This window comes from Notolabrus celidotus, chromosome 5 (assembly GCF_009762535.1).
Source record: "Notolabrus celidotus isolate fNotCel1 chromosome 5, fNotCel1.pri, whole genome shotgun sequence".
NCBI classification, from domain to species: Eukaryota; Metazoa; Chordata; class Actinopteri; order Labriformes; family Labridae; genus Notolabrus; species Notolabrus celidotus.
In genome coordinates, this window is record NC_048276.1 from 19,402,952 (window position 1) to 19,425,800 (window position 22,849).

Sequence of the window (22,849 nt, forward strand, 5' to 3'; positions counted from 1 at the left end):
CCAGGAGGACTCAGGAGGAGGACTCAGGAGGAGGGCGGGAATAAGTGTGTAGTTTGAGGGGTCAGGGAGGCAGTCGTTTAGCCAGCACTCATGCCGTCATGCTGCACACACGGGAAGCTGTCCTTGAGGAATGTCTGACGGTTATGGAAAATACTAAGGTTCGGGACAGCAAAGTGAAATAACCAGTACTTATTCAAAGTTTAGTTTCTAAAAAGATATTTAAAACTTTTGTTTTTAGTTGACTGTTTGAGGACGGACCCGGAGTTAACGGATTAATCAATGAATTCTGCGAACAACCGAGGAAACGTTGGAGTAGGATACAGAAATGGAGGGGGGACGGTAAGTTGTGGTGGGACACGGAAAAGACCCGTCACGTTGTATTTACCAGTGTTTGAGAGAAACTGCGAGGTTTTTAATAAAGAAATGTAAGATTCATACTTAAGCTGGAGTATTTGTATCAAGCTGTGCAGACACTCAATTTTGATTGGTTGCTTAGAATTCAAACGGGTTGTAAAATGTTTAATTACCTCACATCATGGCCGTGTCCAACATATTGTTATGACGAACTCAGGTTTATTGTGCAGGGCGAAAAAGTCACTACAGGTGGTGAATGTGAAGGATTTGCAACATTTTCCTTTTTTACCTTACTTGTAATTGAGGGGAATGACGTGTCAGAAAACAGCAAACTTGTTATGGGCAGGCTGAAGAAACAAAGTTACTTTATATGTAAAGACATGGGCCACACAGGCTCCTGTAAATGTGTGTTTCAAACAAACAGTGGCTCAAACTATCTTATTAAGACGTCTTGTAGATGCCTTGTACAGCTGCTTTTTTAATACAAAGCAACATTAATTCAATTCACAAATATTTGAATTAAGTTTGTTGTGAGAACTAAGGTGAACATGTGTTTAAAAACATTTTAAGGGCTCCCAAACTATGGAACGACCTACCAGCTGAAATAAGACTAGCTACTTCTGTTCTTAATTTTAAATCAGTTCTTAAAACATTCTTTTTCAAAAAGGCCTTCATAACTTTGTAACATGTTATTATGCCCTGGACATCTTATGTGTTCTTGTACTTTGGAGTTCCTTTATTTATATGTATGTATGTATGTATGTATGTATGTATGTATGTATGTATGTATGAATGTTTGTATGTATGTACGTGCATATGTGTATGTGCATTTAAAAAGGGTTGGATTATATTTATTATTACTATTGTTACTTCCTGTGAAGCACTTTGTAACTCTGTTCAGAAAAGTGCTATATAAATAAAGTTTATTATTATTGTTATTATTTATTATTAACAAATGTGATTTTTAAGCTACCAGTATTGATTCTTAGGCCACTTAACTCTTTTAAATTCATAATATGACCCTTTTTTTTTTATAATACAAGTATCTGCTTTGAAATGTCCTGTTTGTGTCATCTAATCGTCTTTGAATGTATTGTGTGGACTTCTCCGGACGTAATTTGTACAGCATCCTGTATTATTTAAATTGAATTAAGACTATTTATAGGCTTTTAAACTTCCTTACGGAATAATGGGATGAAAGCTACCTGTCATTGGATTAATTGTGTCTGCACAAATTCAGTACGTCAGACTGTTGACAGTAGTCAGGCAGGCTGTAGATCCAGGCCATGTGAGCCAGGATAAAACAGACTTCTGTTTGTCAGACTGAAGCAATAATGACTGAATGAACTACACACATAAATCATATAATGGGACAGTTCCTGTTGGGATTTTGTTAAACACAAATGATTATCACCAAGGTAAGACTTATTGTCTTTTGATAAACAATAAAACCATGAAGTGAGAATTGTATGTAAAGACTAGTATATGGAAGTAGTATAGCGCCAAATCACAACAAACGTTATCTCAAGACGCTTTTACAAACATAGCAGGTCTACCCAAACTCTATTTTAAAATCATTTACAAAGACCCAACATCAAGACAGGATATGATCCAGTCTGCTCTTAATGACAGGACTCAATCTTATCTCATCTTAATCCACCATTGCACCTCGCAGTATATAGCCAGTTACAGTGGCGTGGAAAAACTTCCTTTAACAGGCAGAAACCTCGAGCAGAACCAGACTCATGTTAGACAGCCATCTGCTGACCACAGAGAAAATGTGATTGCTTTATTCCACATAGATTGCTCTGAAAAGATTGTCAGGGAGATAGACTAATAATATGAAAGCAAAAAATGAGGCCTATTCTTTCTTTGCTGTTATTAAAAGAGCTACGAAGAGTATTCTTATTCTGGCAGCAGTGTTATATTTTAACATGCCACAGATCATGGACAAAAAAAACCACAAAGTGGATAAAATACACTTTCCTCTCCCTGGCCTTTTTTTTTAAAAGTCATCTTGTGCATTTTTTAAATAATCTTCAAATTGTATTTTTGTTTAAATATAGTTCCCTTCAATGTTTACATCATTAGTTTGGTTTCACGAGATGACAGCTCGTATTTGAACTGCAGTTTTTCCAGTGTGTTACTTTTTGTCTCATTGTTTTCATCTCATTCAAACAGGTGAACGCTTTCGACCAGAAAGTGCAGTCTCATCAACCATCCCTAAATGAATCACTGAATGGAGAGATTCAGGCCTTCCTCACTGATGAAGACCAACTCCACACTTATGATGACCTCACCAAAGTCAACCCAGTGACACCAACAACAGGTGACAAATAAAGATAAGATATAAGATAAGATATACTTTATTTGATCCCCCTTTCTTTTGTTACAGCAGCTTACAACACGGGACAGGGGAATAAAACAATGTACTTACATAGTTTAAAATATAATAACAATAAGTAGTAATGATAAAATAAAACGGAATAAAATGTTCACTATGTACACTTCTATCTGATGAATAGATATTGATGTAAGTTATTGCACAGATAATTGCACCAACTAGAGGTCTACATTAGCAGATCTTATAGCTGCGTGCTTAACCAATGTGCTGTATAAACCTTTTAAAAACATGATGGCACAAGCCCTGAAATCTCAGCTGTTGCATGTCAGTGACTGCTGATTGTTTGATATGCGGTGTTGACTTTGTCTTTATTCACGAACACACAGCCAGTGTGTGCATGTGTGTGTCTGTGTGTGTATGCATGTGTCCCAGTGTTTTCAGGTCACCTTGAATCAGAACCTTTGCTGTGAGTTATTCAACAGGGTTAGTAAAATAAGAAGGAAGGATTGAAATATATCTTAATCCATGACAGATTGCTGTGCTACCATATTATTAAGATAAGGAAGTGGTTTTAACTTGAGTGAGGGAAACAAGTTTGTAAGTTATTTTGCTGGCATACATTTAGTTATTTTATTGTACCAATGGAAAAAAAACCCATTATTGCTCATAAACAAGAGCCAGGGTAAGAGAGACTTCAGGAGACAGTTCAGCAGTGACTAACCACTGACTTCAGAGAAAAGAATGTTAAGGAGGAGCCCAAAAAACAAACACTGAGAAACATTCAATGTAAGGGCAAAGTGTGAACATAGCACAGACACATGTAAGCTACAACATGATGGTGCAAAAAGAAAGAGATTAGACACATGTGGGACAAGAAATATTAACTCTAGTATCTTATACATTTATAAATTATTGGGCCACATTTGTAAATACTCAGAATTATATCATTAAGTGTTTATGTGCAACCTTTGCTTTATCATCAGTCATTTCCTCTTCCCATTGTTTGTACTGCCATAAGAAATGAACCGTCACTGATGTCACAGTTGTTATGAAAGAGAAGATCAGGCTTTGTCGTTGATACGTTTTAGTTGATGTGTCAATATGGTTCAGCCAAAGGGTGGAAAAATAACACTGTAAAGGTCAAAGTAACACCTCAATACAGCATGGCTTCATAATGTTTTTGTACAAAGATGAATTTGTTTCATTGTCAATGCTATTTCATCTTTCTAGAGAACTTGAGATAATTAACATATCTCTGCAGTTTTAATGCTGCTTTCTTATCCTGGTTTCTCTTCTCCTTGCCCCAGATAGTGATCTTCTGTAAAGTCTCACTCTCTCTGTTTTTCCCTGTTAACATCTTTAATCTTTTGTGTTTCTGTGGTAGTACTGCAATGCCTGCAGGCCAGGTACAGCGTGAAGATGTTTTATACCCATGCTGGCTGCACTTTGGTGGCTCTTAACCCCTTCCAGCCGATCCCAGACCTGTACACTCTGGATGTGATGAAGGAGTATCACTCTGCTCCTCAGCCTCAGGTAGGGGACTGTTGGTTCACTTTTTTAGCTGGCTGTTTCCTGGTCTTACCAGATTAAACCATGCAATATTGAAGACCTGCAAAAATGATTAAAGGAGCATGTGAACAAATCAACATCTGAACACTGGTTCAACCATTTGTCTATTCTTTACTTATTTTGCAAAAGCTCAAAGAAACATTCACATTCTACTTTGTCATCACCCAATATAAATCCTCTGGTTCTCGTCTACCCCTTTCTTTGATGAGGACAGCTTTGAGGCCAAACTCCTGAAAGTCTGGAACCTGAAAAACCTGAAACCTGGAAAGCAATGACCAGCATCTTACTAAGGGCATGTTTTTGTCAACAGGAGTTCAAACCACATATCTTTATCGTGGCGGAGGAAGCTTACAGGAACGTGAAGGGGCAGCTGGAGCCGGTCAATCAGTCCTTGGTGGTCAGCGGGGAGAGCGGTGCAGGAAAGGTAAACCCACACAGCTTAAAGTAGTGAATATGAGTTCGGCTAACTTACAGGACATGCAGTGGACTGATTAGGCATTTATAAGATAACCACTTTGAAGAATGTAAAGCCTTTGCATGGCCTGTTTCCTGGTTATTGTTACTCAACTCAACTTTATTTATATAGCACCTTTCATACATTAAAGCAGGCAGACCAAAGTGCTTCCCAGAATAACAGAGAGATAGAAAACAACAGCAATGGTAAAATTATAATAGGCATGATTATAAATAAAATAGTTAAAAATAAAATAAAATCAATACAGTACAATTACTAAAATAAGTAATAGTGGAAAGAAAAGTTAAAAATAAGGTAGCGTTAACAAGATCAGGTGAATACAAGAAATACAAAGATAATAAATAATGAAATAAGATAAATATATGCTAAAGCAATTATTCAAATTATAATGGGTAAAATAATAATAAAAATAATAAAAAATAATAATGCAGTCCAGGGCTAAAAATAAATGAATCCAAATTAAAAGCTAGATTAAAAAGGTAAGTCTTAAGTTTACTTTTAAAATGTTACTGAATATTTGCATACAGAAAAGTGCTAATTTTACTTCTAACATTGTATATCTTAAAACACTTTATTGATTGATGAAATATGGACATATTTATTTTTAAAACCACTCAACCCAAAGTGTCTTTTACACGTGGTTTGTTTTCTGCTGGTTTCAGCTTCAGGAGTGTGAGAATATATTTATATTTCTGACATCACTTCATCTTGTGTAGTTGAAAACCTAAATGTTTTGTGAGTTTGTTTGTTACACCAAATGAAAAGCGTTTAGTGATCCATTTGAATTATTTTTCATCTTTGCTGACTTATGATTTCTTAGTTTGCTAACGGGAGGAAGGGGGAATCTAAAGGTCTAGGTAGTATACATGAGCTTTGATCATCAAAATGACACTGGGCCACAGAATCTTGCAGGACCATATAAAAATCCAAAGACAGAGTTTGATTAGCAGTTGGTCTCTGGGTGGAGACACTGCTGAAATGACCAGCCTGCAAAACAATTACAACTGAACTTAACAATAAACAAAAACAATAACTTGTGTTGGGCTGAAACATGTGGTATGCTTACTGGTTGGCTGATTAGTGAAAAAGTCACAATTTACAATTCTGATTGTTGGTTAATCTTGTAAGTCTTGTATAAAGTGAAATGCTGAACATTTTCTAATACTTGACTTTTAAATACATCAACATATTGTCTCTTAATACTTAGTGAACAAAATTTGAAGATGTCATTTTAGCTTTGGGAACTTGTTTCTCAACCTTTATTTAACCAGGTAGGTCAATTGAGAACCAATCCTCATTTGCAACAACGACCTTGGCAAAAAGGCAACACAAGTGGCATGACAATAAATAGAAACAAAAAACAGAGAGGACATACAGAGAAACCTAGAAAAAGAACAATACAATAAAAACATATGACAGGAGTTAACAACTTAAAAGCAACCTTAAAAGCAAGTGCAGTGATGTTGAGTTATGGGGTGTAATAAGTTTTTGAAAGTGGCGAGTGGAATGAGAGAGGTCAGCTTTAGGGATTGTGATGAGCATGTTGTGCTAATTCTGACATTAAAGACCAAAGCAACCCTCAGAGATCAACAAGAAGAATGGTTAGTTGCAACTACCTGATTAATATAAATTATTTCTAATGCTATATTTTTTTTAATAGACATGGACATCTCGCTGCCTGATGAAATACTACGCCACAGTGGCGGCCTCCTCCTCAGTGGTGAAGAGTCAGGACACAGTGGAGAGGATAGAGAGGAGGGTGTTGGACTCCAACCCCATCATGGAAGCTTTTGGTAAGACAACTGATCACTGTGTCTTGTTAATGCCATAACAACCACTGCAGAGTCGATGGTCGCTCAGTCAACACTTTTCTCTCTGTGCAGGGAATGCCTGTACACTCCGCAACAACAACAGCAGCCGCTTTGGGAAGTACATCCAGCTGCAGTTAGACAGGTACTCGCAGTTGAGTCTGCTGCACAACTGAACTATTATCTGACATCAGCTCACCTTGTTGAAATAAACCATTGTTCAAGTTGTTGGTTCAGTCTCTCCAACATGTTATTGAACCTGCAGGGGTCAGCTGTTAGTGGGGGCATCTGTGCAGACATACTTATTAGAGAAGACCAGAGTGGCCTGCCAACCAACCAATGAGAGGAACTTCCACATCTTCTACCAGGTGACTTAACAGCACTGCGCCTCCCCGTGTGGGCTCTCATTACGTTTAAGCTGAATTTCAACAGGTTCTTATGTTATTCAGAGGTAAATGCAGTGAGCATATCGTTTCTCAGATGATGAAAGGGGCCACAGCTGAGCAGAGAAGGGAGTGGAAGATGCACCATGGACAACGCTTTGCATGGCTGCCAAATGCTGAAAAAACAGTTGAGGGTTGGTCTTCAATTTTTGGCTTTTATTCAGTCGTTTTGTTGTCTTTCACTGCTGTAGTTCCTACAAGTGATATATGTTCTTTTAATTTCTTATAGAGGATTGTTTTCATGAGACCGTGAGGGCGATGGTTAATCTTGGCATCAATGCAGAGCGGCAGAGACAAATATTCAGGGTAAGGTGTTAATCAGTTTTTTCACTTAAACATCATTATTTATAAGGCACTGTGAGGAGTTTTCATGTTGATTCTGGTGACTTTGGATGAAATCAGAAATGATCCTCTGGGATATCGACTGCATTTCTCATGAGCACCATCACCCACTGTTTGAAAAAGCGTGCATTTGTTGTGGAAGCCAATTAATGAATACAGATTGTCTTTTGAATGATACTTTTCTTTGTTCAAGACAACTTGCAGGATGCATAGTGATGAGGAAATTGTCTCATTTGACATTTCTCATTTTCAGCTACGTGAAATGATTAGCTTTGTAAACTCTGATTTAATACTGTTAGTTAGCTTACAAAAAGTGATCAGATTTTCCAGTTTAACACCCCCTGTCACAGCCCTGGTGTGACAGGTGAAAACGTTTGGTTACTAAGATATGCAAACAGTTGAACTCTTCAGTCCTTAAAAGAACAATGAAGCATTCACATGCCGGCCTGCTCCAGTATCAACCACAAGTTCAAAACTCCTGCTGCTTGCTAACTTACCTCTCACTGCCAAACTTTACCGGCTGAGTTTTAAACATAGATGCTACTGGGTGAGTGTCAAATACTGACTCCGCTTTCTTTCTTGGAAAATCCTACAGCAACACGGGGACCAAAATTCAGTATAAAGTAATAACCATTCTTGTCTCTGATAATCTAATTTTGCTATGTAGGTCTTGAAGATGCATCATCTTTAACCCAGAGGACAATTTAAATGTTCAATTCTAACTTGTACTGTGAAACATACTAAATAATTGTAGACAACACAACAATAACACTTGTATTTTCTATATTTCAAGCACTGACAAACTGCAAGACATGTTTACATAATCCTTTAAACACGTACCAGGGAGTTTAAGCAATGGATTAAGGGATTACAGTGTTACATAATCATCATCAACAGACATGCAATGCATCATTACTGTCCTTCATCTTTAACTAAAACATATCATTTCTCTTTGTGGTGAAATGCATTACAGATATTATCAGGGATTCTGCAGTTGGGGAACTTAAGTTTCTCTCCTGCAGGGGATGAATCTCAACCATGTGACCTGGAAGAACAGACCAAAGGTACAGGATCAGATTATGTTTAAACTATTAAACCAACTTCATCAAAGACTTTTAGTGACTCAGCCTGCAACATTATTTATTTTTCTGAAGTTAATATTAACATCAGTTCAAAACACAAGACACTAAAGTGATTATTGAAAATTCTCGTACTAGCTACCACGTCACCTCTGCCCCTTCACAATAAGAATGAATAACTGTGATGTTTGTGTTTCAGACTTTTTACAGAGGGCTGCTGAGATGCTGCGTGTCCCTGCTGAAGAGCTTCAGATGTGTCTAAGAGTGAGGACGTTGAAGGCGGGGAAACAAAGCGTGCTCAAGCCGTGCTCTCAGGCAGAGTGCAGCATGAGGAGAGACTGTCTGGCAAAAGTCATCTATGCACAGTAAGAAGGAAGATTTCATAATAAAAACTGGGATGTGTCAGAATATGAAGAAGCTGCATGTAACAGCATGTTTCTGAGATTCAGACTCATTTGTTGTCAGAGACCTTTGAACCGAACAAAGAAATGTGAAACCTTCATTCCTTCTTGTTGACACAACAGTGATGAAGAATGACTATTAATCAAAGCTTATCATTCAGGGCTCACTTCTGTTTCCAATAAGAGTGTCATGTTTCTAACAGGTTATTTGATTGGCTGGTTACATTCATCAACAACAGTATTTGTGCCGATGAAACGACATGGTGCAACTTCATAGGTAAAAGCCTTATTATCTCCTACGTCATAGAATACACTTATGTTGGTAAATTTTTCCTCTACGTTCATTCTATAAGCTCAACCAGTGCTCTCCTCTCCTCTCTGTGATCTCCAGGAGTTCTAGATGTGTATGGCTTTGAGTGTTTCTACACCAACAACCTGGAGCAGCTGTGCATTAACTACGCAAATGAGAAGCTGCAGCAGCACTTTGTGGCCCATTATCTCCGAGCTCAGCAGGTAGCACTTAAAGTTTTTTTTTTATTCTGAAGTCTCTTAGCAGAGGAATCTGCTCAATGTATAGATGTAAAGGCCTTAGACATCCAGAAGGCTTCCTCAGTCATCTGTCAATGAAATGTCTTATTGTCTCTATTATTCTTAATGTCTTATTTTCTGCAGTTTAGAAAAGTTATTTTTGTTGTGCTATTTCAACATTTGTCTCTGCTTCTTTCAGGAGGAATATGTGACAGAGGGGTTGCAGTGGTCGTTTGTCAAATACCAAGACAACCAGAGCTGTTTGGATCTAATAGAAGGAAGCCCCATCAGTGTGTTTTCTCTTCTGAATGAGGTATGATTGGCATTTTCTAATAAAAAAAAACTATTTGTATTAAATACATAGTTTTATAAATACAAAGACCAAATCAATATCAAATCAAAATCAAATCAACTTTATTTATATAGCACATAAATCTAGCTGATGATAATAAAACTACCACTTAACCAACTTAATGCACTGTTTTTTAACCTCCTGTGACCATTGTTTGTGAGCTCATACTCAAAGGAGTGCAATACAAAGACATCATCTCTTTATTTCTATCAGCACGCCAGTAACCTGGTCACAAAACCAAAATGGAATTTCTTATTATTATATAACCTCCCTTTCATGGTTAGAAAAATAAATAAATGTATCCTTTCTTTTTAACTGAAAATGCTGCATGTCCTTGTATCGGGTACATAAGATAATTGAGCCTCTAAGATAGGGATCGATCAAAACGTCTTGTATAGTAAAGGTGTACAAGATATTTCTCAGAAAGAAGGCAAACAACTTCTTTCTTCCAGCCCGTTTAACCCCTTGATTGTTACTATTGTTGAATAGAAGTGTCTTTGGTATCATGATACACCTTTACTCACCTGTCCCACAGGAGAGCCGTCTTAATCGCACCTCAGACCCTCAAACATTGAGGTTTCGTTTGGAGAAGGAGCTTCGTGATAACTCCAACATCAGCTGGGATAAGTTCAGTAAGGAGCCTCACTTCACCGTGGCTCATTACGCTGGCAAAGTCAACTACCAGATACAGGGCATGGTGGAGAAAAACAAGGTAAGACAAGAACGTTTTAAAACTGTATTCAAGATGTTGATCACAAATAAATCCGCTTAGCTTCTACTGGATCTTCTGTTTTAGGATCCGGTGCCACCAGAGCTCATCAAACTGCTTCAGAAATCGGAAGACCTGCTGCTTCAACAGATCTTCAGTGACAGGGAAACTGAGAGCCCGAATTCAAAGGGGCTCAATAGAGTCACCGTGGTCTCCAAGTTCAAGGTGGGAGTCATTAAGAGCCTTCATCACTATGGTTAAATAAGCTTTTACCTCCATGGCACTTATGAAGTTCATATCTGATTGTAGAATTCTCTGGAGTGCCTGATGAAGATCCTCCACACCACAACTCCCCACTACACTCGCTGCATCAAACCCAACCCTGACTGCAAGCCGCTCACCTTCAAAAAGGAGGAGGTGAATGTTCTTAGCACACGTCTAACACTAACACTAGTTTCTGTTTCAGCAGCACCATCATCACTACAACAAAAAGAGGCTCACTTTTGTCTTTCACAGAACCAAGAAGGTAAAATGAATTTCTCTTGTATCTGCTGTCAGGTCATTACGCAGCTGGAGGCCTGTGGGATCGTGGAGACTATTCACATCAGTGCTGCTGGATTCCCAATAAGGTGAGACTCTCTTACTGTAAATCATAAGCTACATGCATTGCTTCTTTTCTCTTTGATTGTGGTTTCAATCATTTCAACATTTTCAACTCTGTTGTGCAGAATTCTTTACAAAAACTTCCTGGAACGTTACGGACTGATTGCAAGACATCTGAATTTGAAGTCCCGGTTCCATCTCAGTGGTAAGTGGAGTATGTCGTGGGATACATTTAAAGTCATTTTTGGTTTGTCTACTGTGGTAAACAAATATGTATTGTCCCTCTGTAGGTGCGCTGGTTTATCCTCCCTTTGTTAACTCTCTCGCTTGACTCTCAGTTCTCTTTCGGATTTCTTTTTTAGCTTTTAGCTCCTTCTTATGAACTCTTCCAGGTAAATGCATGCACCTCTGACTATCAGAGCACGATTGCATGTAATTTTCTTTGTCACAGTGTGCTTGAACTTAAATTTATGTCATTGTTCAGCTGCTTTTTTTGCTAAGCTAAAGCAGCTGAACAGTATGACTCTGGATGCCAAAGCTGGTCTGTCAGTCATTCAGATGAAGAATGGAATATGTTAATAACTGAGACTGAGTCCTTTAAAGATGGGTAGACTCATTTTTGTTCCTCTCAGAAGCAACTGTCAAAACTTTTATGATCATTAGTATGAATTGCAATTTCTACAATACTTCTATTTATGACCAAACACCTGCAGAACTCACGCAATTGGAAATGCAATTATATTAAGTCCTAGCAAAAAGATGCATGCTATATAAAGATGGTGAGCATGGTAAAAATTATACCTACTAAAGAAGCTGCCTGTTAAGATTGTCATTGTGAGTATGCTTGAGTATTAGCATTTGACTCAAAGCAACTTCACAGAGCTGTCAACATGACTTGAGATTTTTGTTGCACAAATCTTCAAAGAACCAGCTCCCTGATCCTCATTTATTATCCTCACTCTAACCATATCACTGAATGTAGAAAGTGTGCTGTTTAACTTGATGGGTTTCTATTCTCTCACTTGAACACTTTGAACATCACTGAGTGACATCAAATCAAACAAGCAATACTTTTCAAACTGCATCTTCATACAGCTGGAGTCCTGCTCAGCTTTCACTCATTTCTTTTTTTTCTTTCTTTTTATTTCAATTTCAGGTTTACAAAAGGGAAAAAAGAATAAAAATGAAATAAAAATAAATAATAATAAAATAAAATAAAGGGTGGTTGTTCCAGGCCATTCAATAGTACAAAATAATATATATAATATATATCATCTACACAGATGAAGGGTTACAAACTCTGGTGTATAAGTTCCATTTTTTCCAGTATTTCACACAGTCATCAGCTCGTAGTCTTAAGAAGAAGGTGAGTTTTTAAGAATAAATTCCATTTACAATTGCAGTCCAGTTGTCCTCTGTTGGTGGGTTTGTCTGCATTCGCTTGCGTGTGATGGCTTTTTTGCTTGCAGCCTAGATGATTTTATAAAGATACCTGTCCTGAGACCCAAGACTATTCTGCATTTTACAAAGACACGTGACAAATTAGGAAACAACTTCAATTCCAAAAAATATTCGTATTTTTTTTGCCAGCTCTTCCCAGTAAGAACGGATGAGAGGGCGGGCCCAAAACACATGAAAATGATCTGCCATAGATGTACCACACTTCCTCCAACATTCATCAAGTCCCTGAGAGGCTTGTTGTTGCTCTCACTCATTTATTCAGTGCCTCGCTCTAATTGTATTTCCTCCATGTCTTAGGTGTGGAGGCTGACGGCAGTGGCAGTCTTCGTCAAGAGGTGGAGAAGCTCCTTTGTGCAGTGTTTCAACACAAGATGTCTGATTCCCCCCACAAGATTGAAAGTGAAAAACAAAATTCATGGGTGCACTGTGGACGGACAAAAGTGTTTCTCACCCAGCTGATGGTCAGTCATGAATTTATTTAACTATCTGTTATATTCCACCATTTAATAACAGAAATCTTCACACAGTTTTAAGTGTATTATAGCTCAGTGCTAAATGAGGGAACATTTTGCACATCATGCCAAGAAGTTGATTTCATTTCTGCTCATTAAATCACTCAGTTATCTATCAGGCCTGTAAAAGCAAACAATACCTTAGGTTTTCCGTGTGTGACCTGCCTCTCTGTTGTCTTACAGCTTGATTTATTGGAGGCTCAGAGGAAGAAGATCATGTCCCATTGTGCCTTCTCCATTCAGTGCTGCTGGCTGCGGTACCAGCGCCGCAAGAGACTTGCACGTCAACAGTCTACTATTCTGATCCAAGCAGGTAAACTCTTAATGCCTTGGCAATGTTCGGATGAATGGAACAGTAGAGATCATTAACCTGAGTGTGTGTCATCTTGTTGTGACCTGACTGTCCGGCCAACAGGAAACAGCTCGTACAGTCAGTACCCAGTGTTTACAGGCTGACACTGTTTGTCCATTCAGAGGCAGGCCGGGGTTCCTCAAATTGAGGCTCATCATCTGATTAAGCGCTAATGACAGATCCCCTTTGAATGAGATCCACAGATTAATGAATGATCTGGTTAGGTGTTGAAGGTTGAATTTGTTGTGCCTCCTGCAGCGATACGGTCCTGGCTGGTTAGGAAACAGGTCAAGAGGTGGAACAGAGCCGCAGCTGTCATCCAGAAGGCCTGGCTGAAGAGGAGGGTGAGTTTAAGAGACACACTGTACTGTAAGTCTAATTTGTTCTACATTTCTGTGATAACTAAAGGAACTCCAGACAGCACACATTAAGTAACTTCAGGAAACATGAAGATTATTTTAAGATAATTTAAAGGAATGGTTATTTGCACTTTAATCAGCTTCCTATATCTGTGCATTATAAACATACATTTAATGTATAATAATGCAGCAAAGTGTTGAACTCCAAAGATTTCACACATGTACGTAAAGCTATAGGGATTACTGCTGCAAAGGTGGAAACGTTGCATGAACCATTTTGCATCTCAAGAGGGAGCTGTCAGATAAATTACCTCAAGTGATGTCACAGGAGTCAGCATTAGTCAGGGCTGATGATCAGGTTTTTACCAAAGCTCTGTAGCCTGCTCCTTATCTCTGCTCATGGGTAATGCTGACTGGGTTTTCACAAGAAAGACAGAGGCGCTGTGCCCTGTGAAGGCTCTGCTACATCAACTTCTGACCCTTTTTTTTTTTTAAGTCCACCATGTTCAAAGTTTAATTCTGAATCTATTCAGGGAACAGAGATAGGAAATAGACTTTGAGCTCACTCTTGTGAATTTTTAATGTTCACTCTCCCTGGTTTATAAACATGGAGTTATGAATTACGTATTTTTAAAGTAAACACTGGGTACTTGTGCTCTAATGAAAAGGATTTGTGTTCAGTTAAAAAGCTCAGCCTGTTACACTCTTGTCACAATATTTATGCTCTGCTGATAAATGCCATAGCCTCTAATGTCCCCCACAACTCAAACATGAAGATAGATGAGAGCAGATAGACAACAAGAGCCAGTACATAACTGGGGTTATCAAGTGGGCACCTCCTTACACACCAGTGAACAGTGTCAGTTAGCTTCAGCATCTGGGAACCACCCTCTCCATGTTAGCTCCCATGCTTCATCATACACACACATGAAAAGGGTAAAGAAAATAGATTGAAGACAGGGAAGGCAGAGCCAGGGTGAAAAGCGTGTTTAGGCTGGAGGTGAGGCTGTACACTCTGGCTCTCCCCACTCCCCCATTTTAATGAAGTAAGAGAGGAAAGCTGCAAGGGTAAATAACCATTTCATTCTTGTCACAGGCTCTGTTGAAGTCCTTGGCTGATGCAGAGCTTGATGATGCAGAGGACCTTGCAGAAGAGGAGGAGCAAATATTGAACCCTGTTGTCATGGAGAAAGGATCTGTGCAGCTCTCCCAAACCACCAAACCTGTCACAGTGCGAGGATGGCCCCTGGGTCTGGCTCTGGCCTCGGCCCCGTCCGTCACCGTGTCTCTGACAGCCAGAGGCTTCCAGAAGATAATGTATGTGATGGCCTGCCTCAACCTGGGCTCCAGAAGAGGGGAGTACAAGGTGGAGACCAACCAGTACACGCAGGAGCTGGCCTCCATACGGGCTCAGCCTAGGGTGAGGCACCATCCGTATAATTCCCCTTTACCTCCATATATGATTGACTGACCTTTATAGATTTTATGTGTAGCTATTTGAGTTTCTCTATTTCTGGTTTCCCTCAGGGATCTATAAAGCTACACTGTAAGAGATCTCCACTCCTCTATGCTGACAGGCAGCCCGACGTGAAGAGTTATGTGACGGGGTTCAACGAGATCCTGCTGGAAAAATCTTTGTAAGAGGTCCTCCTCTGCAGAACACTACATGCTGATTCTATGCACACAGATGAGGGGCGATCTGGCTCAGAGGTGCTTTTGCTGTCGAGTAGCTGCTGTCGTCTATAACCAAACACAGAGGGAACAAACCTTGAATTTTAAGCTATCTCTGTTTAAAACAACTCAGAAATGTATATCATTTTGATACACACTGGTCTTGCACCTTTGTATAATGACACACTAACCCAACAGGAGGTCAGGTAAGATAATGCAGTTTCTGTTATCCGTTGCGGCCTACATGCCAAAGATACTCAGGAAAATCCTATCTAATTAAAAATGAGTCGGTAGACATCCAGATATACTGACCTGCCAGATCTGAGATTAGGCAGATTAGATTTTGTCGACCATTGGTAGGATATGTGCCATGTCTACCATTTGTAGAAAAAAACAAACAAGGTGTATGTTGTGATACCTTTGGTGGCAGTGTAGGACAAGACAAACACATGGTTCTCTTTAAAAGGAGTCTTTGTCAAAAGAGTTTGAATGACATGGCACAAGTTTAGCTTTCAGGTTTAAAATCTTCTCATTTTTAACAATCTGAATCCTCCAATTGTTCATCCAAGTATTGAGCCTTTAACACAGTGCCTTCAAATCTACACTCAAATCACAACTAGGCTGATAGCTTATGTATTTATGTCAGGGTGATTATTTAAATGGGATTTCATAGATGTATTTTCTGTGTAAAAACATGATGATTCAGACAGGATTATGATTTTATATTACCCAAAGATCACACCAGCATATTTTTGTGTACATTTGTTGTGGGAGAAAAGTAATTAAGCAAGTATTGCACATATAAAGCACATATTGCACATTAAAACCAAACACCTGCTCGCACACAGAGATAAAGGACCTTTCTCTGACCGGACCCTCCTCAATCACACTCCATCAAAGAGCAGAGAAGGATTCATAAGATTCTCACAGCATTTATATTTATGGAATGTGTTCCATGATGAAGACAACATAGAGATGTCCATACTTAGTGAGTCAACATCAATGAAGACTTGCCGTGGAAGGGTTTTCGATCCACTCCTGCAGTTTTTAATCGCATGTAGTGACCTTCCAAGCAAGTGCGATAGCTGTAGTCTGTCGTGAGTGGGTGGAGGGGCTGGTTTGAGAAAGGCTCATTAAGTCTTCAAAAATTAAGACACATCACATGTTAACCAGTTGAAACGATGAACGCAGGTGTTATGTATTTGCTGCTTTGTTTCTTAAAAAGGATCTGTGTAGTGTTACATTTTTGACTGAACCACTATGTGGGTTTAAGCTGCTGCAGTCCAAAACGTCAATGCAAGTATGTACCAAGTGTAACAAAGCAGTCTAAATGTAATGTGTCAGAACAAGCATGGTAATATTATAGATTTTATTATTTAAATATTAATCATTTGCAAGATACTTTTGATATATCAGAAGAAATTATTTGTGTCAAAACCCATCACTTTATCTTCCTGCTTTTTGTCCCAAAGTTTTCCTACAGCTCCAATGATGCATGTTTCGATCTGCTCATTAGAAAAAAAGTTATTGTAACCTTTTACGGCAATAGTTTCATTAACGTGACATTATGAACGTTTATCATTTGAAACCTGTACATTTTTTGCAGAGGTACTAAGGGATAAAAGTAAAGCAACTTGAATTATGTTGATATTTAAATGACTGTTATGTTAAAATAAATGTCTTTTTACTGCAGTGATTTTGTTTTCACCTCAAACTGTTAAAACTGTAGAACTTTAATGTCAACATAGGAATCTACACAGTGTGAAAAAACTCAACATTTATTAAAATACTTTATACATTCTGTAGCGTAATAAGGCCCAGAAAACGAACATACATTTTTTTTTACAAACTGTACAGAATACATGTAGGGCTACAAAGGTATAATCTTGATACGTGATTTTACAAGTCATCAGTTTCAATGGATGGTAAAGATTTTGCTTCATTGTCTACAATTTTCAAACACCTATCTGAAAATTCAACAAACAGAGGCTCCTGCATGGCAACCTTCATAGCATCCGGTTTGCTGTCTGCGCTGTCAATGGTACGTAACAACTGTCTCAGATGGGGGTTGCAAAGAAGATCTTGTAGTTCTTTAGACTGGCCTGTGGAGGAAGAAAACATATCTGAGTTCCAATTTTTTTTCAAAAACATCATGTATCTAGTCATTTCATTAGTGTTAGTTAGCTGAGGACATATTTCAAACAAATGCCAAATAACCTCTTGAGAATGAGGAAACGTAATTATACCTAACTGCTGGAGCCTCTGCAAAGGCACTTTGTCAGTGACATCTTCATCATGCAGAAGATCCTCGACAGTCCACGGCTCTGTACAGACAGAAAAGCAAACAGGGCATTTAATTTCATGGTTGGTATCAATTATTTATTTTACAGTCATTTTCATTCATGAATAACATGAGATGGCTGATGTGGAAACACTTAAAATACATACATGAGTAAGGAGGAAATAAAAAAAAAACATACCAGTGTTTGAGGCTGCTTTAGCTTCAGGAGGAACAGGTGCAGGCTGCTCAACAGGAAGGCAGATGTCTGAAACAAGAACAAAACTACTAATAAGTGAAGTTGTCCCAACTTTATGAAGAGTGAGGCAGCATTTTCACAGTGCAACCAAATTATTTACCTTTATGACTCTTGTAACAGTCAAGGGAGCAACTGTAAAGTAAATGAACATAGGTTAAAAAGTTCTTATCGGACAGGTCATCAAAGTGATTAAGATGTATTGCTAAGTTAAGGTAGTGCACAACACAAGTACAAAACAAAATAAAACAGCACCCCCAAGAAAATAAAATGATGGAAAGAAATGTTATCCCTACAAAAGAAACTAAGTAAATATTAATGTAAAAATGTAATCATAAATTTGCCATAGCTAGTGATGGTGTGGTATCTTACAATTTAATTCCACACGGAAACACATTTTAATGATAATGAATAAACACTCGTTACCGAACAAGAAAACAGATATTGAAAAATTGGTTAACTTGGATGAAGGTAGAACTGCTTCTTTGATAAGAGTGAAATAATGAAAATTGTCTTTACCCTTTTCTTGTATTTGATGTGTCAAACAAATGATCCTAGCAACATAAGTGATCATTCAGATATGTTTCATATTTATTAAATGTTTACATTCATATATGTGTGGATGTACATCATATTATCTCGAGGTACAGTGAAAGTTAAAACATTAATTTATTTGTTACTATAGTTTTGTGTTAACATCTGCCAAATGAATGACATATTTGTTTCTCTTCTGTATGTTATTTTGTAATTCATTATGAGGCGCTGTTTTTGTTTGTGTTTTGTGGTTGTTTGTCTTGTTTTGCTGATTGTGTGTTAGTGTGCATGATTGTATATGTGTTGGACCCCAGGAAGAATAGCCGATGTTTACGCTTGTGCTAATGGGGATCGCGTCGCTCACTATTATGGCCCTCGAGGGTTTCCGTCCCATGTGAGGATAACGTTTTAGGCTTTAACGTGTTGCTCCAGAGAATGCAAGATAATGGCATGAAATGAGATTGTTGTTTATTGTTTATTTCATTCAAAATATTAACATGCGGAACCGTCATTTTAAATTCTGGCGACCAGCACTGCGTTTCTATCTTAGCGCTACAACACTGCACTGAAAGGTGATCATAAAGTAGCTTTTACGATAAGACTGAATCATATTCAACAGTTTTTTAGTAAGGTGGTACGAACTCAGAATAACACAGAAATGTATTCATCTACTGGCGGATGACTGTTTTATTGTTATTTCTAATAGAAAGTGATAACACTTAGCCAAACAAACATCTCGAAAGCTAAACACCGGACAGAACTAGCAAGCTTGAAGACATGCGGTTACTTACTATCTGATTTTACAGGCTGGACATCTATACTTCGGTGTTTTTTCCCTGCAAACATTGCAGACCTGCATCTTTGCTAGTTAAAACTGAACTGACAATCCGAAAAATGTACTCTGTTTGCATACAGCTCAAACATGTGCAGAAACAGGAAATGTAGGGCGTCAGTTCCGGTTTCTTATTTTTCTTCTTCTTCATTGTTTATTGACAGTAGGCGGTAGGCTCATTACCGCCACCAACTGGACTGGAGTGTGAAGCGGGAGATTGGACAGTAAAATAAAACAATAACTATTATTGTAAATAATATATACAGTCTATGGTAAATAACCACATAAAGAAAGACAGAAAAGTCATCTAGACTCTACAAATTAATTAGCATATTAAAAAAGAAAACAATTCAACAGCCTGCTATTTCCCAAACAGCTAAGATAAAAAATAAATAAAAAGTATTCAGTGACTCAGAGGTGTGCTCTTGTTACATTATATTATCTTATAATTAAGTAAAACATGTTCCACTGTTTTTGGTTGGTTACAATGTGAATATTTTCCCGACAGGGTGCTTTGCCTATTAGGTAAACAGTACATATAGGTTATAAAGCTCCTACTGCATAATACAATGAATGACATTCATTATCCTTCCGGCACTGACATAAAATTTATGGTCATCCAAATAAAAGGATGAACAGCCAGTAGTTAAGCTCCTGATAACGTGCTAATGCTGTTGAGTAATCGAAAGTTAACTGAGTGCATATAATATTTTCTTTCATTTAATTTTGTATCTTTCAAGAATACTGAACACAACCTGTAGGTGTGGATTATTTTTGACTTGTCACTGCTTTGTTGTCATAATTCAAGAGGACTCAGAAAAGCTCAAAGTAAATCATCCAATACAACAACAACAACAATTCTCCAGGCCATATCATTGAACACCTTTAAAAGCATTGTCTTGCTGCCTTTGTGTATAGTGAGACTGACAGATAGGGGCCAGGGGAACCATTCTGCTTATACAAAACCTAACAATGCAGTCACATACCTGTAATGCAGCCCATATAACAACCTAACCAGATGCATTTAATAGACAAGGCACTGTGTTTACAATCAGCTGTAAGCATTACGTAGAAAACAATACAGGGTAGTTCAGTTAACACCAGTCTTTATTGAATCAAAACAAAACACAATATATAGCACCAACAGAAATAACTACATACTCATCACCACTGACCTATATAGCTCAACACTAACTATGTCTGCACAGCTGTAATTCAAGAGTTGCAGGTCTTGTTACAGGGTGGAGAATGGAATGAAGAGCCGTCTCGTGACAGACTAACGGACACGTTCCTGCTGTCATTGTGCTTGACTCACTGGGTCAGGGAAGGCAGAGACACATGGCCACGATCAACATTGGGAATCCTGTTTCAGTTCAGATCTGTTGAGGAAGCAGGATAAAAAGTTGATCGCAAAAGAAATACTGCAACTTGTACACTCTGTTCAGCTTCATTTTAATTTGCCATGAATCAATTGGTCTGGAAAAATATGAAATATATATAACTTTATCTTAAAGCGCATGCTGACATGTTCCATTTGCTTACTTTTGTTAGACAATGATAAAAAAACAACTTTGCGGTGACATTAAATGCAGGAAAAAGAAGAAATATTCAAATTTAAAGAGACGTGACCACAAAAGTGCTTCAAATGAGATAAAGGCAAAGTTCTTGTTCTGTGGTTTAAATATTCTTTATTTGTCCAACCTTTTACAGGTTAGAGTGTTTTTACTATATTGGCCTGAGTTGTGATGGCAGTTTCTCCAGTATTAATGTGACAATAAATCTAAGATGTTTTAGTGAAAGTGTAAAATAAGGATAATGGTTTAATTTGTTAATTTATTTAAAAAAGAAACAGGCTGAAATATAACACGTTGAACGGGAACTGCTTGTTCTGTACATCTCTTTCCACTACAGTGACCTCATTGGTGGAGCAAAGCACACAAGAACCTACAGGCTTAGGTTTGCAGTGATCCTGACGAAAGAATGTGTTTACTGTTTGACATGTCTGCAGGATTTACTTATGTAAACAACCAAGCAGGAGGTTGCTGTTTTTCAATTCCCAAGGCTATTTCTTGAATACATAAAGGGTTTTCGACGCAGACAAAACATTATTCAGAGTTTAAAAAGCACGTTGTTACCTGTAAACATCGAGGAAAGCCATCACGACGACGAGCTCTTGGTTCTCCTGCGTTTCATCTCGCTGTTATGAAATTTCTCTGCTATTTTCCTCTCGTGTCCAGCGGGGCAATGGCGGTTTGTGTTCAACTCGATTTCTCTCTTGCTTCTCCCTTTCCCACAGGCATGACACGAGTATTCAAGCAGATTGTAATAGTCATATTGATCGTAATGTGCTTCCTCGAAGGAAACAAATCTTTCCATATCTGTTGCCATTTAGACAGAGAGATTGGATGCTGCACGTACTTTCAACCAGACGAGTGTTGGAGCAAGTAAACAGATGATGTCATTCTCTGTTTATATACCTGGAGTCACGTGGCAGCTGCACTCCGTGATTCTAATTGAGGGGAAATACAGATAGAAGAATAATGATTTCACAAATATACTGTATATGTCAGCAGGAAACACTACCGTCAATTGCTTTTTATTTTGGTTAAGTTTGTGGCATTTTCACATCTTCTGTCGGCCTGAATTTAAGTTTCTTTTTGTTGTGTTTTCTTGAGCAGCAGATTTGTGTTTAATGAAAAAAATAAGCCTAAACTAGGTTTTCATTAAATTAAAACTGGAAAATAAAATTAAAAAAGCAATTATAATGGTGGAGACAAAGTGTCGAACTAGGCATTATATTGAGAAAGAGCTAATTAAGTGAAATACTCAGGATAGGAACCTTACGGATAAAAATCATTGCAGATAGCTCTCAGTGAAATGAATTTGTGCACATTAATGCACGACCAAAAATTGAGCAGAGACTCAGCTATAAGATAAATATTAAATGAAAATTAGAATTTTATTTCGTCTGAATCGTTTATGCTGCACAAAATCATTTCATGCAACAATAAGAAATGTAAGTAGTTATGTATCAGTGTATGATAAATTAAAACGGGTTTTAAAGTATATATTTTAAACGTGTGAATAAGAAGTAGTGAATCTACGGAAGAGGCTAAGAGTCCCTGGAAAAAGAAAAAAAAAATAGGTACATTTTTTAAATTATTATTATTGTTCTGAGATTAGAGTCAAATACTGAATTCTGAAATTAAAACAAGAATTCGAATACTGACTTTAATCTCAGAATTCTGACATTAATCTCAGAATTCCAACTTTAATCTCAGAGTTCAGAATTCTTACTTTAATCTCAGAATTCTGACTTTAATCTCAGAAGTCTGAGTTTTTTTCTCCTGATAATAATAATAATAATAATAATAATAATAATAATAATAATAATAATAATAATAATGATAAAAATAATAAAATATGTTGTCCCCCTTTTTTTTTTTTTTTTTTTTTAAATGGCCCTAATCCTCCTTCGTATGAATCAGTCAATAACACGTTTGAATGAGTAAAAAAAAATCTGTCCCGTATTTTGGTTCCTTTTTGTTTTGTGCCTGGGTACACAGCGTTCCGCCCCTGAAGATAAG

The 22,849-nt window shown here is 37.7% G+C and overlaps 2 protein-coding genes across 3 annotated transcripts; one reads left to right on the top strand and one right to left on the bottom strand.

Moving 5' to 3' along the window:
* The first annotated feature begins 44 nt into the window (after positions 1–44).
* LOC117812787 (unconventional myosin-XIX) lies at positions 45–16,763 on the top strand. Of its 2 annotated transcripts, XM_034683726.1 has the most exons (25): positions 45–158; positions 239–339; positions 2,536–2,683; positions 4,083–4,231; positions 4,578–4,691; positions 6,403–6,535; positions 6,626–6,695; positions 6,816–6,918; positions 7,031–7,127; positions 7,223–7,299; positions 8,309–8,399; positions 8,614–8,779; positions 9,019–9,092; positions 9,207–9,328; positions 9,543–9,656; positions 10,231–10,407; positions 10,492–10,629; positions 10,714–10,821; positions 10,963–11,033; positions 11,133–11,212; positions 12,766–12,929; positions 13,164–13,293; positions 13,591–13,676; positions 14,788–15,111; positions 15,219–16,763. In XM_034683726.1, the coding sequence occupies exons 2-25, from the start codon at positions 280–282 to the stop codon at positions 15,330–15,332; spliced, it is 2,910 nt and encodes a 969-aa protein (XP_034539617.1). In that variant the 5' UTR covers positions 45–158; positions 239–279; the 3' UTR covers positions 15,333–16,763. The 2 variants fall into 2 exon arrangements, with proteins under 2 accessions (XP_034539617.1, XP_034539618.1); XM_034683727.1 differs by having other exon boundaries at positions 62–339.
* A 359-nt stretch (positions 16,764–17,122) lies between these two features.
* znhit3 (zinc finger, HIT-type containing 3) lies at positions 17,123–19,382 on the bottom strand. Its single transcript, XM_034683729.1, has 5 exons — positions 19,222–19,382; positions 18,000–18,031; positions 17,843–17,908; positions 17,609–17,686; positions 17,123–17,464 (listed from the first exon to the last, which is right to left on the bottom strand). Exons 1-5 carry the CDS (start codon positions 19,287–19,289, stop codon positions 17,262–17,264), a joined length of 447 nt encoding a protein of 148 aa, XP_034539620.1. The 5' UTR covers positions 19,290–19,382; the 3' UTR covers positions 17,123–17,261.
* Between the last annotated feature and the right edge of the window lie 3,467 nt (positions 19,383–22,849).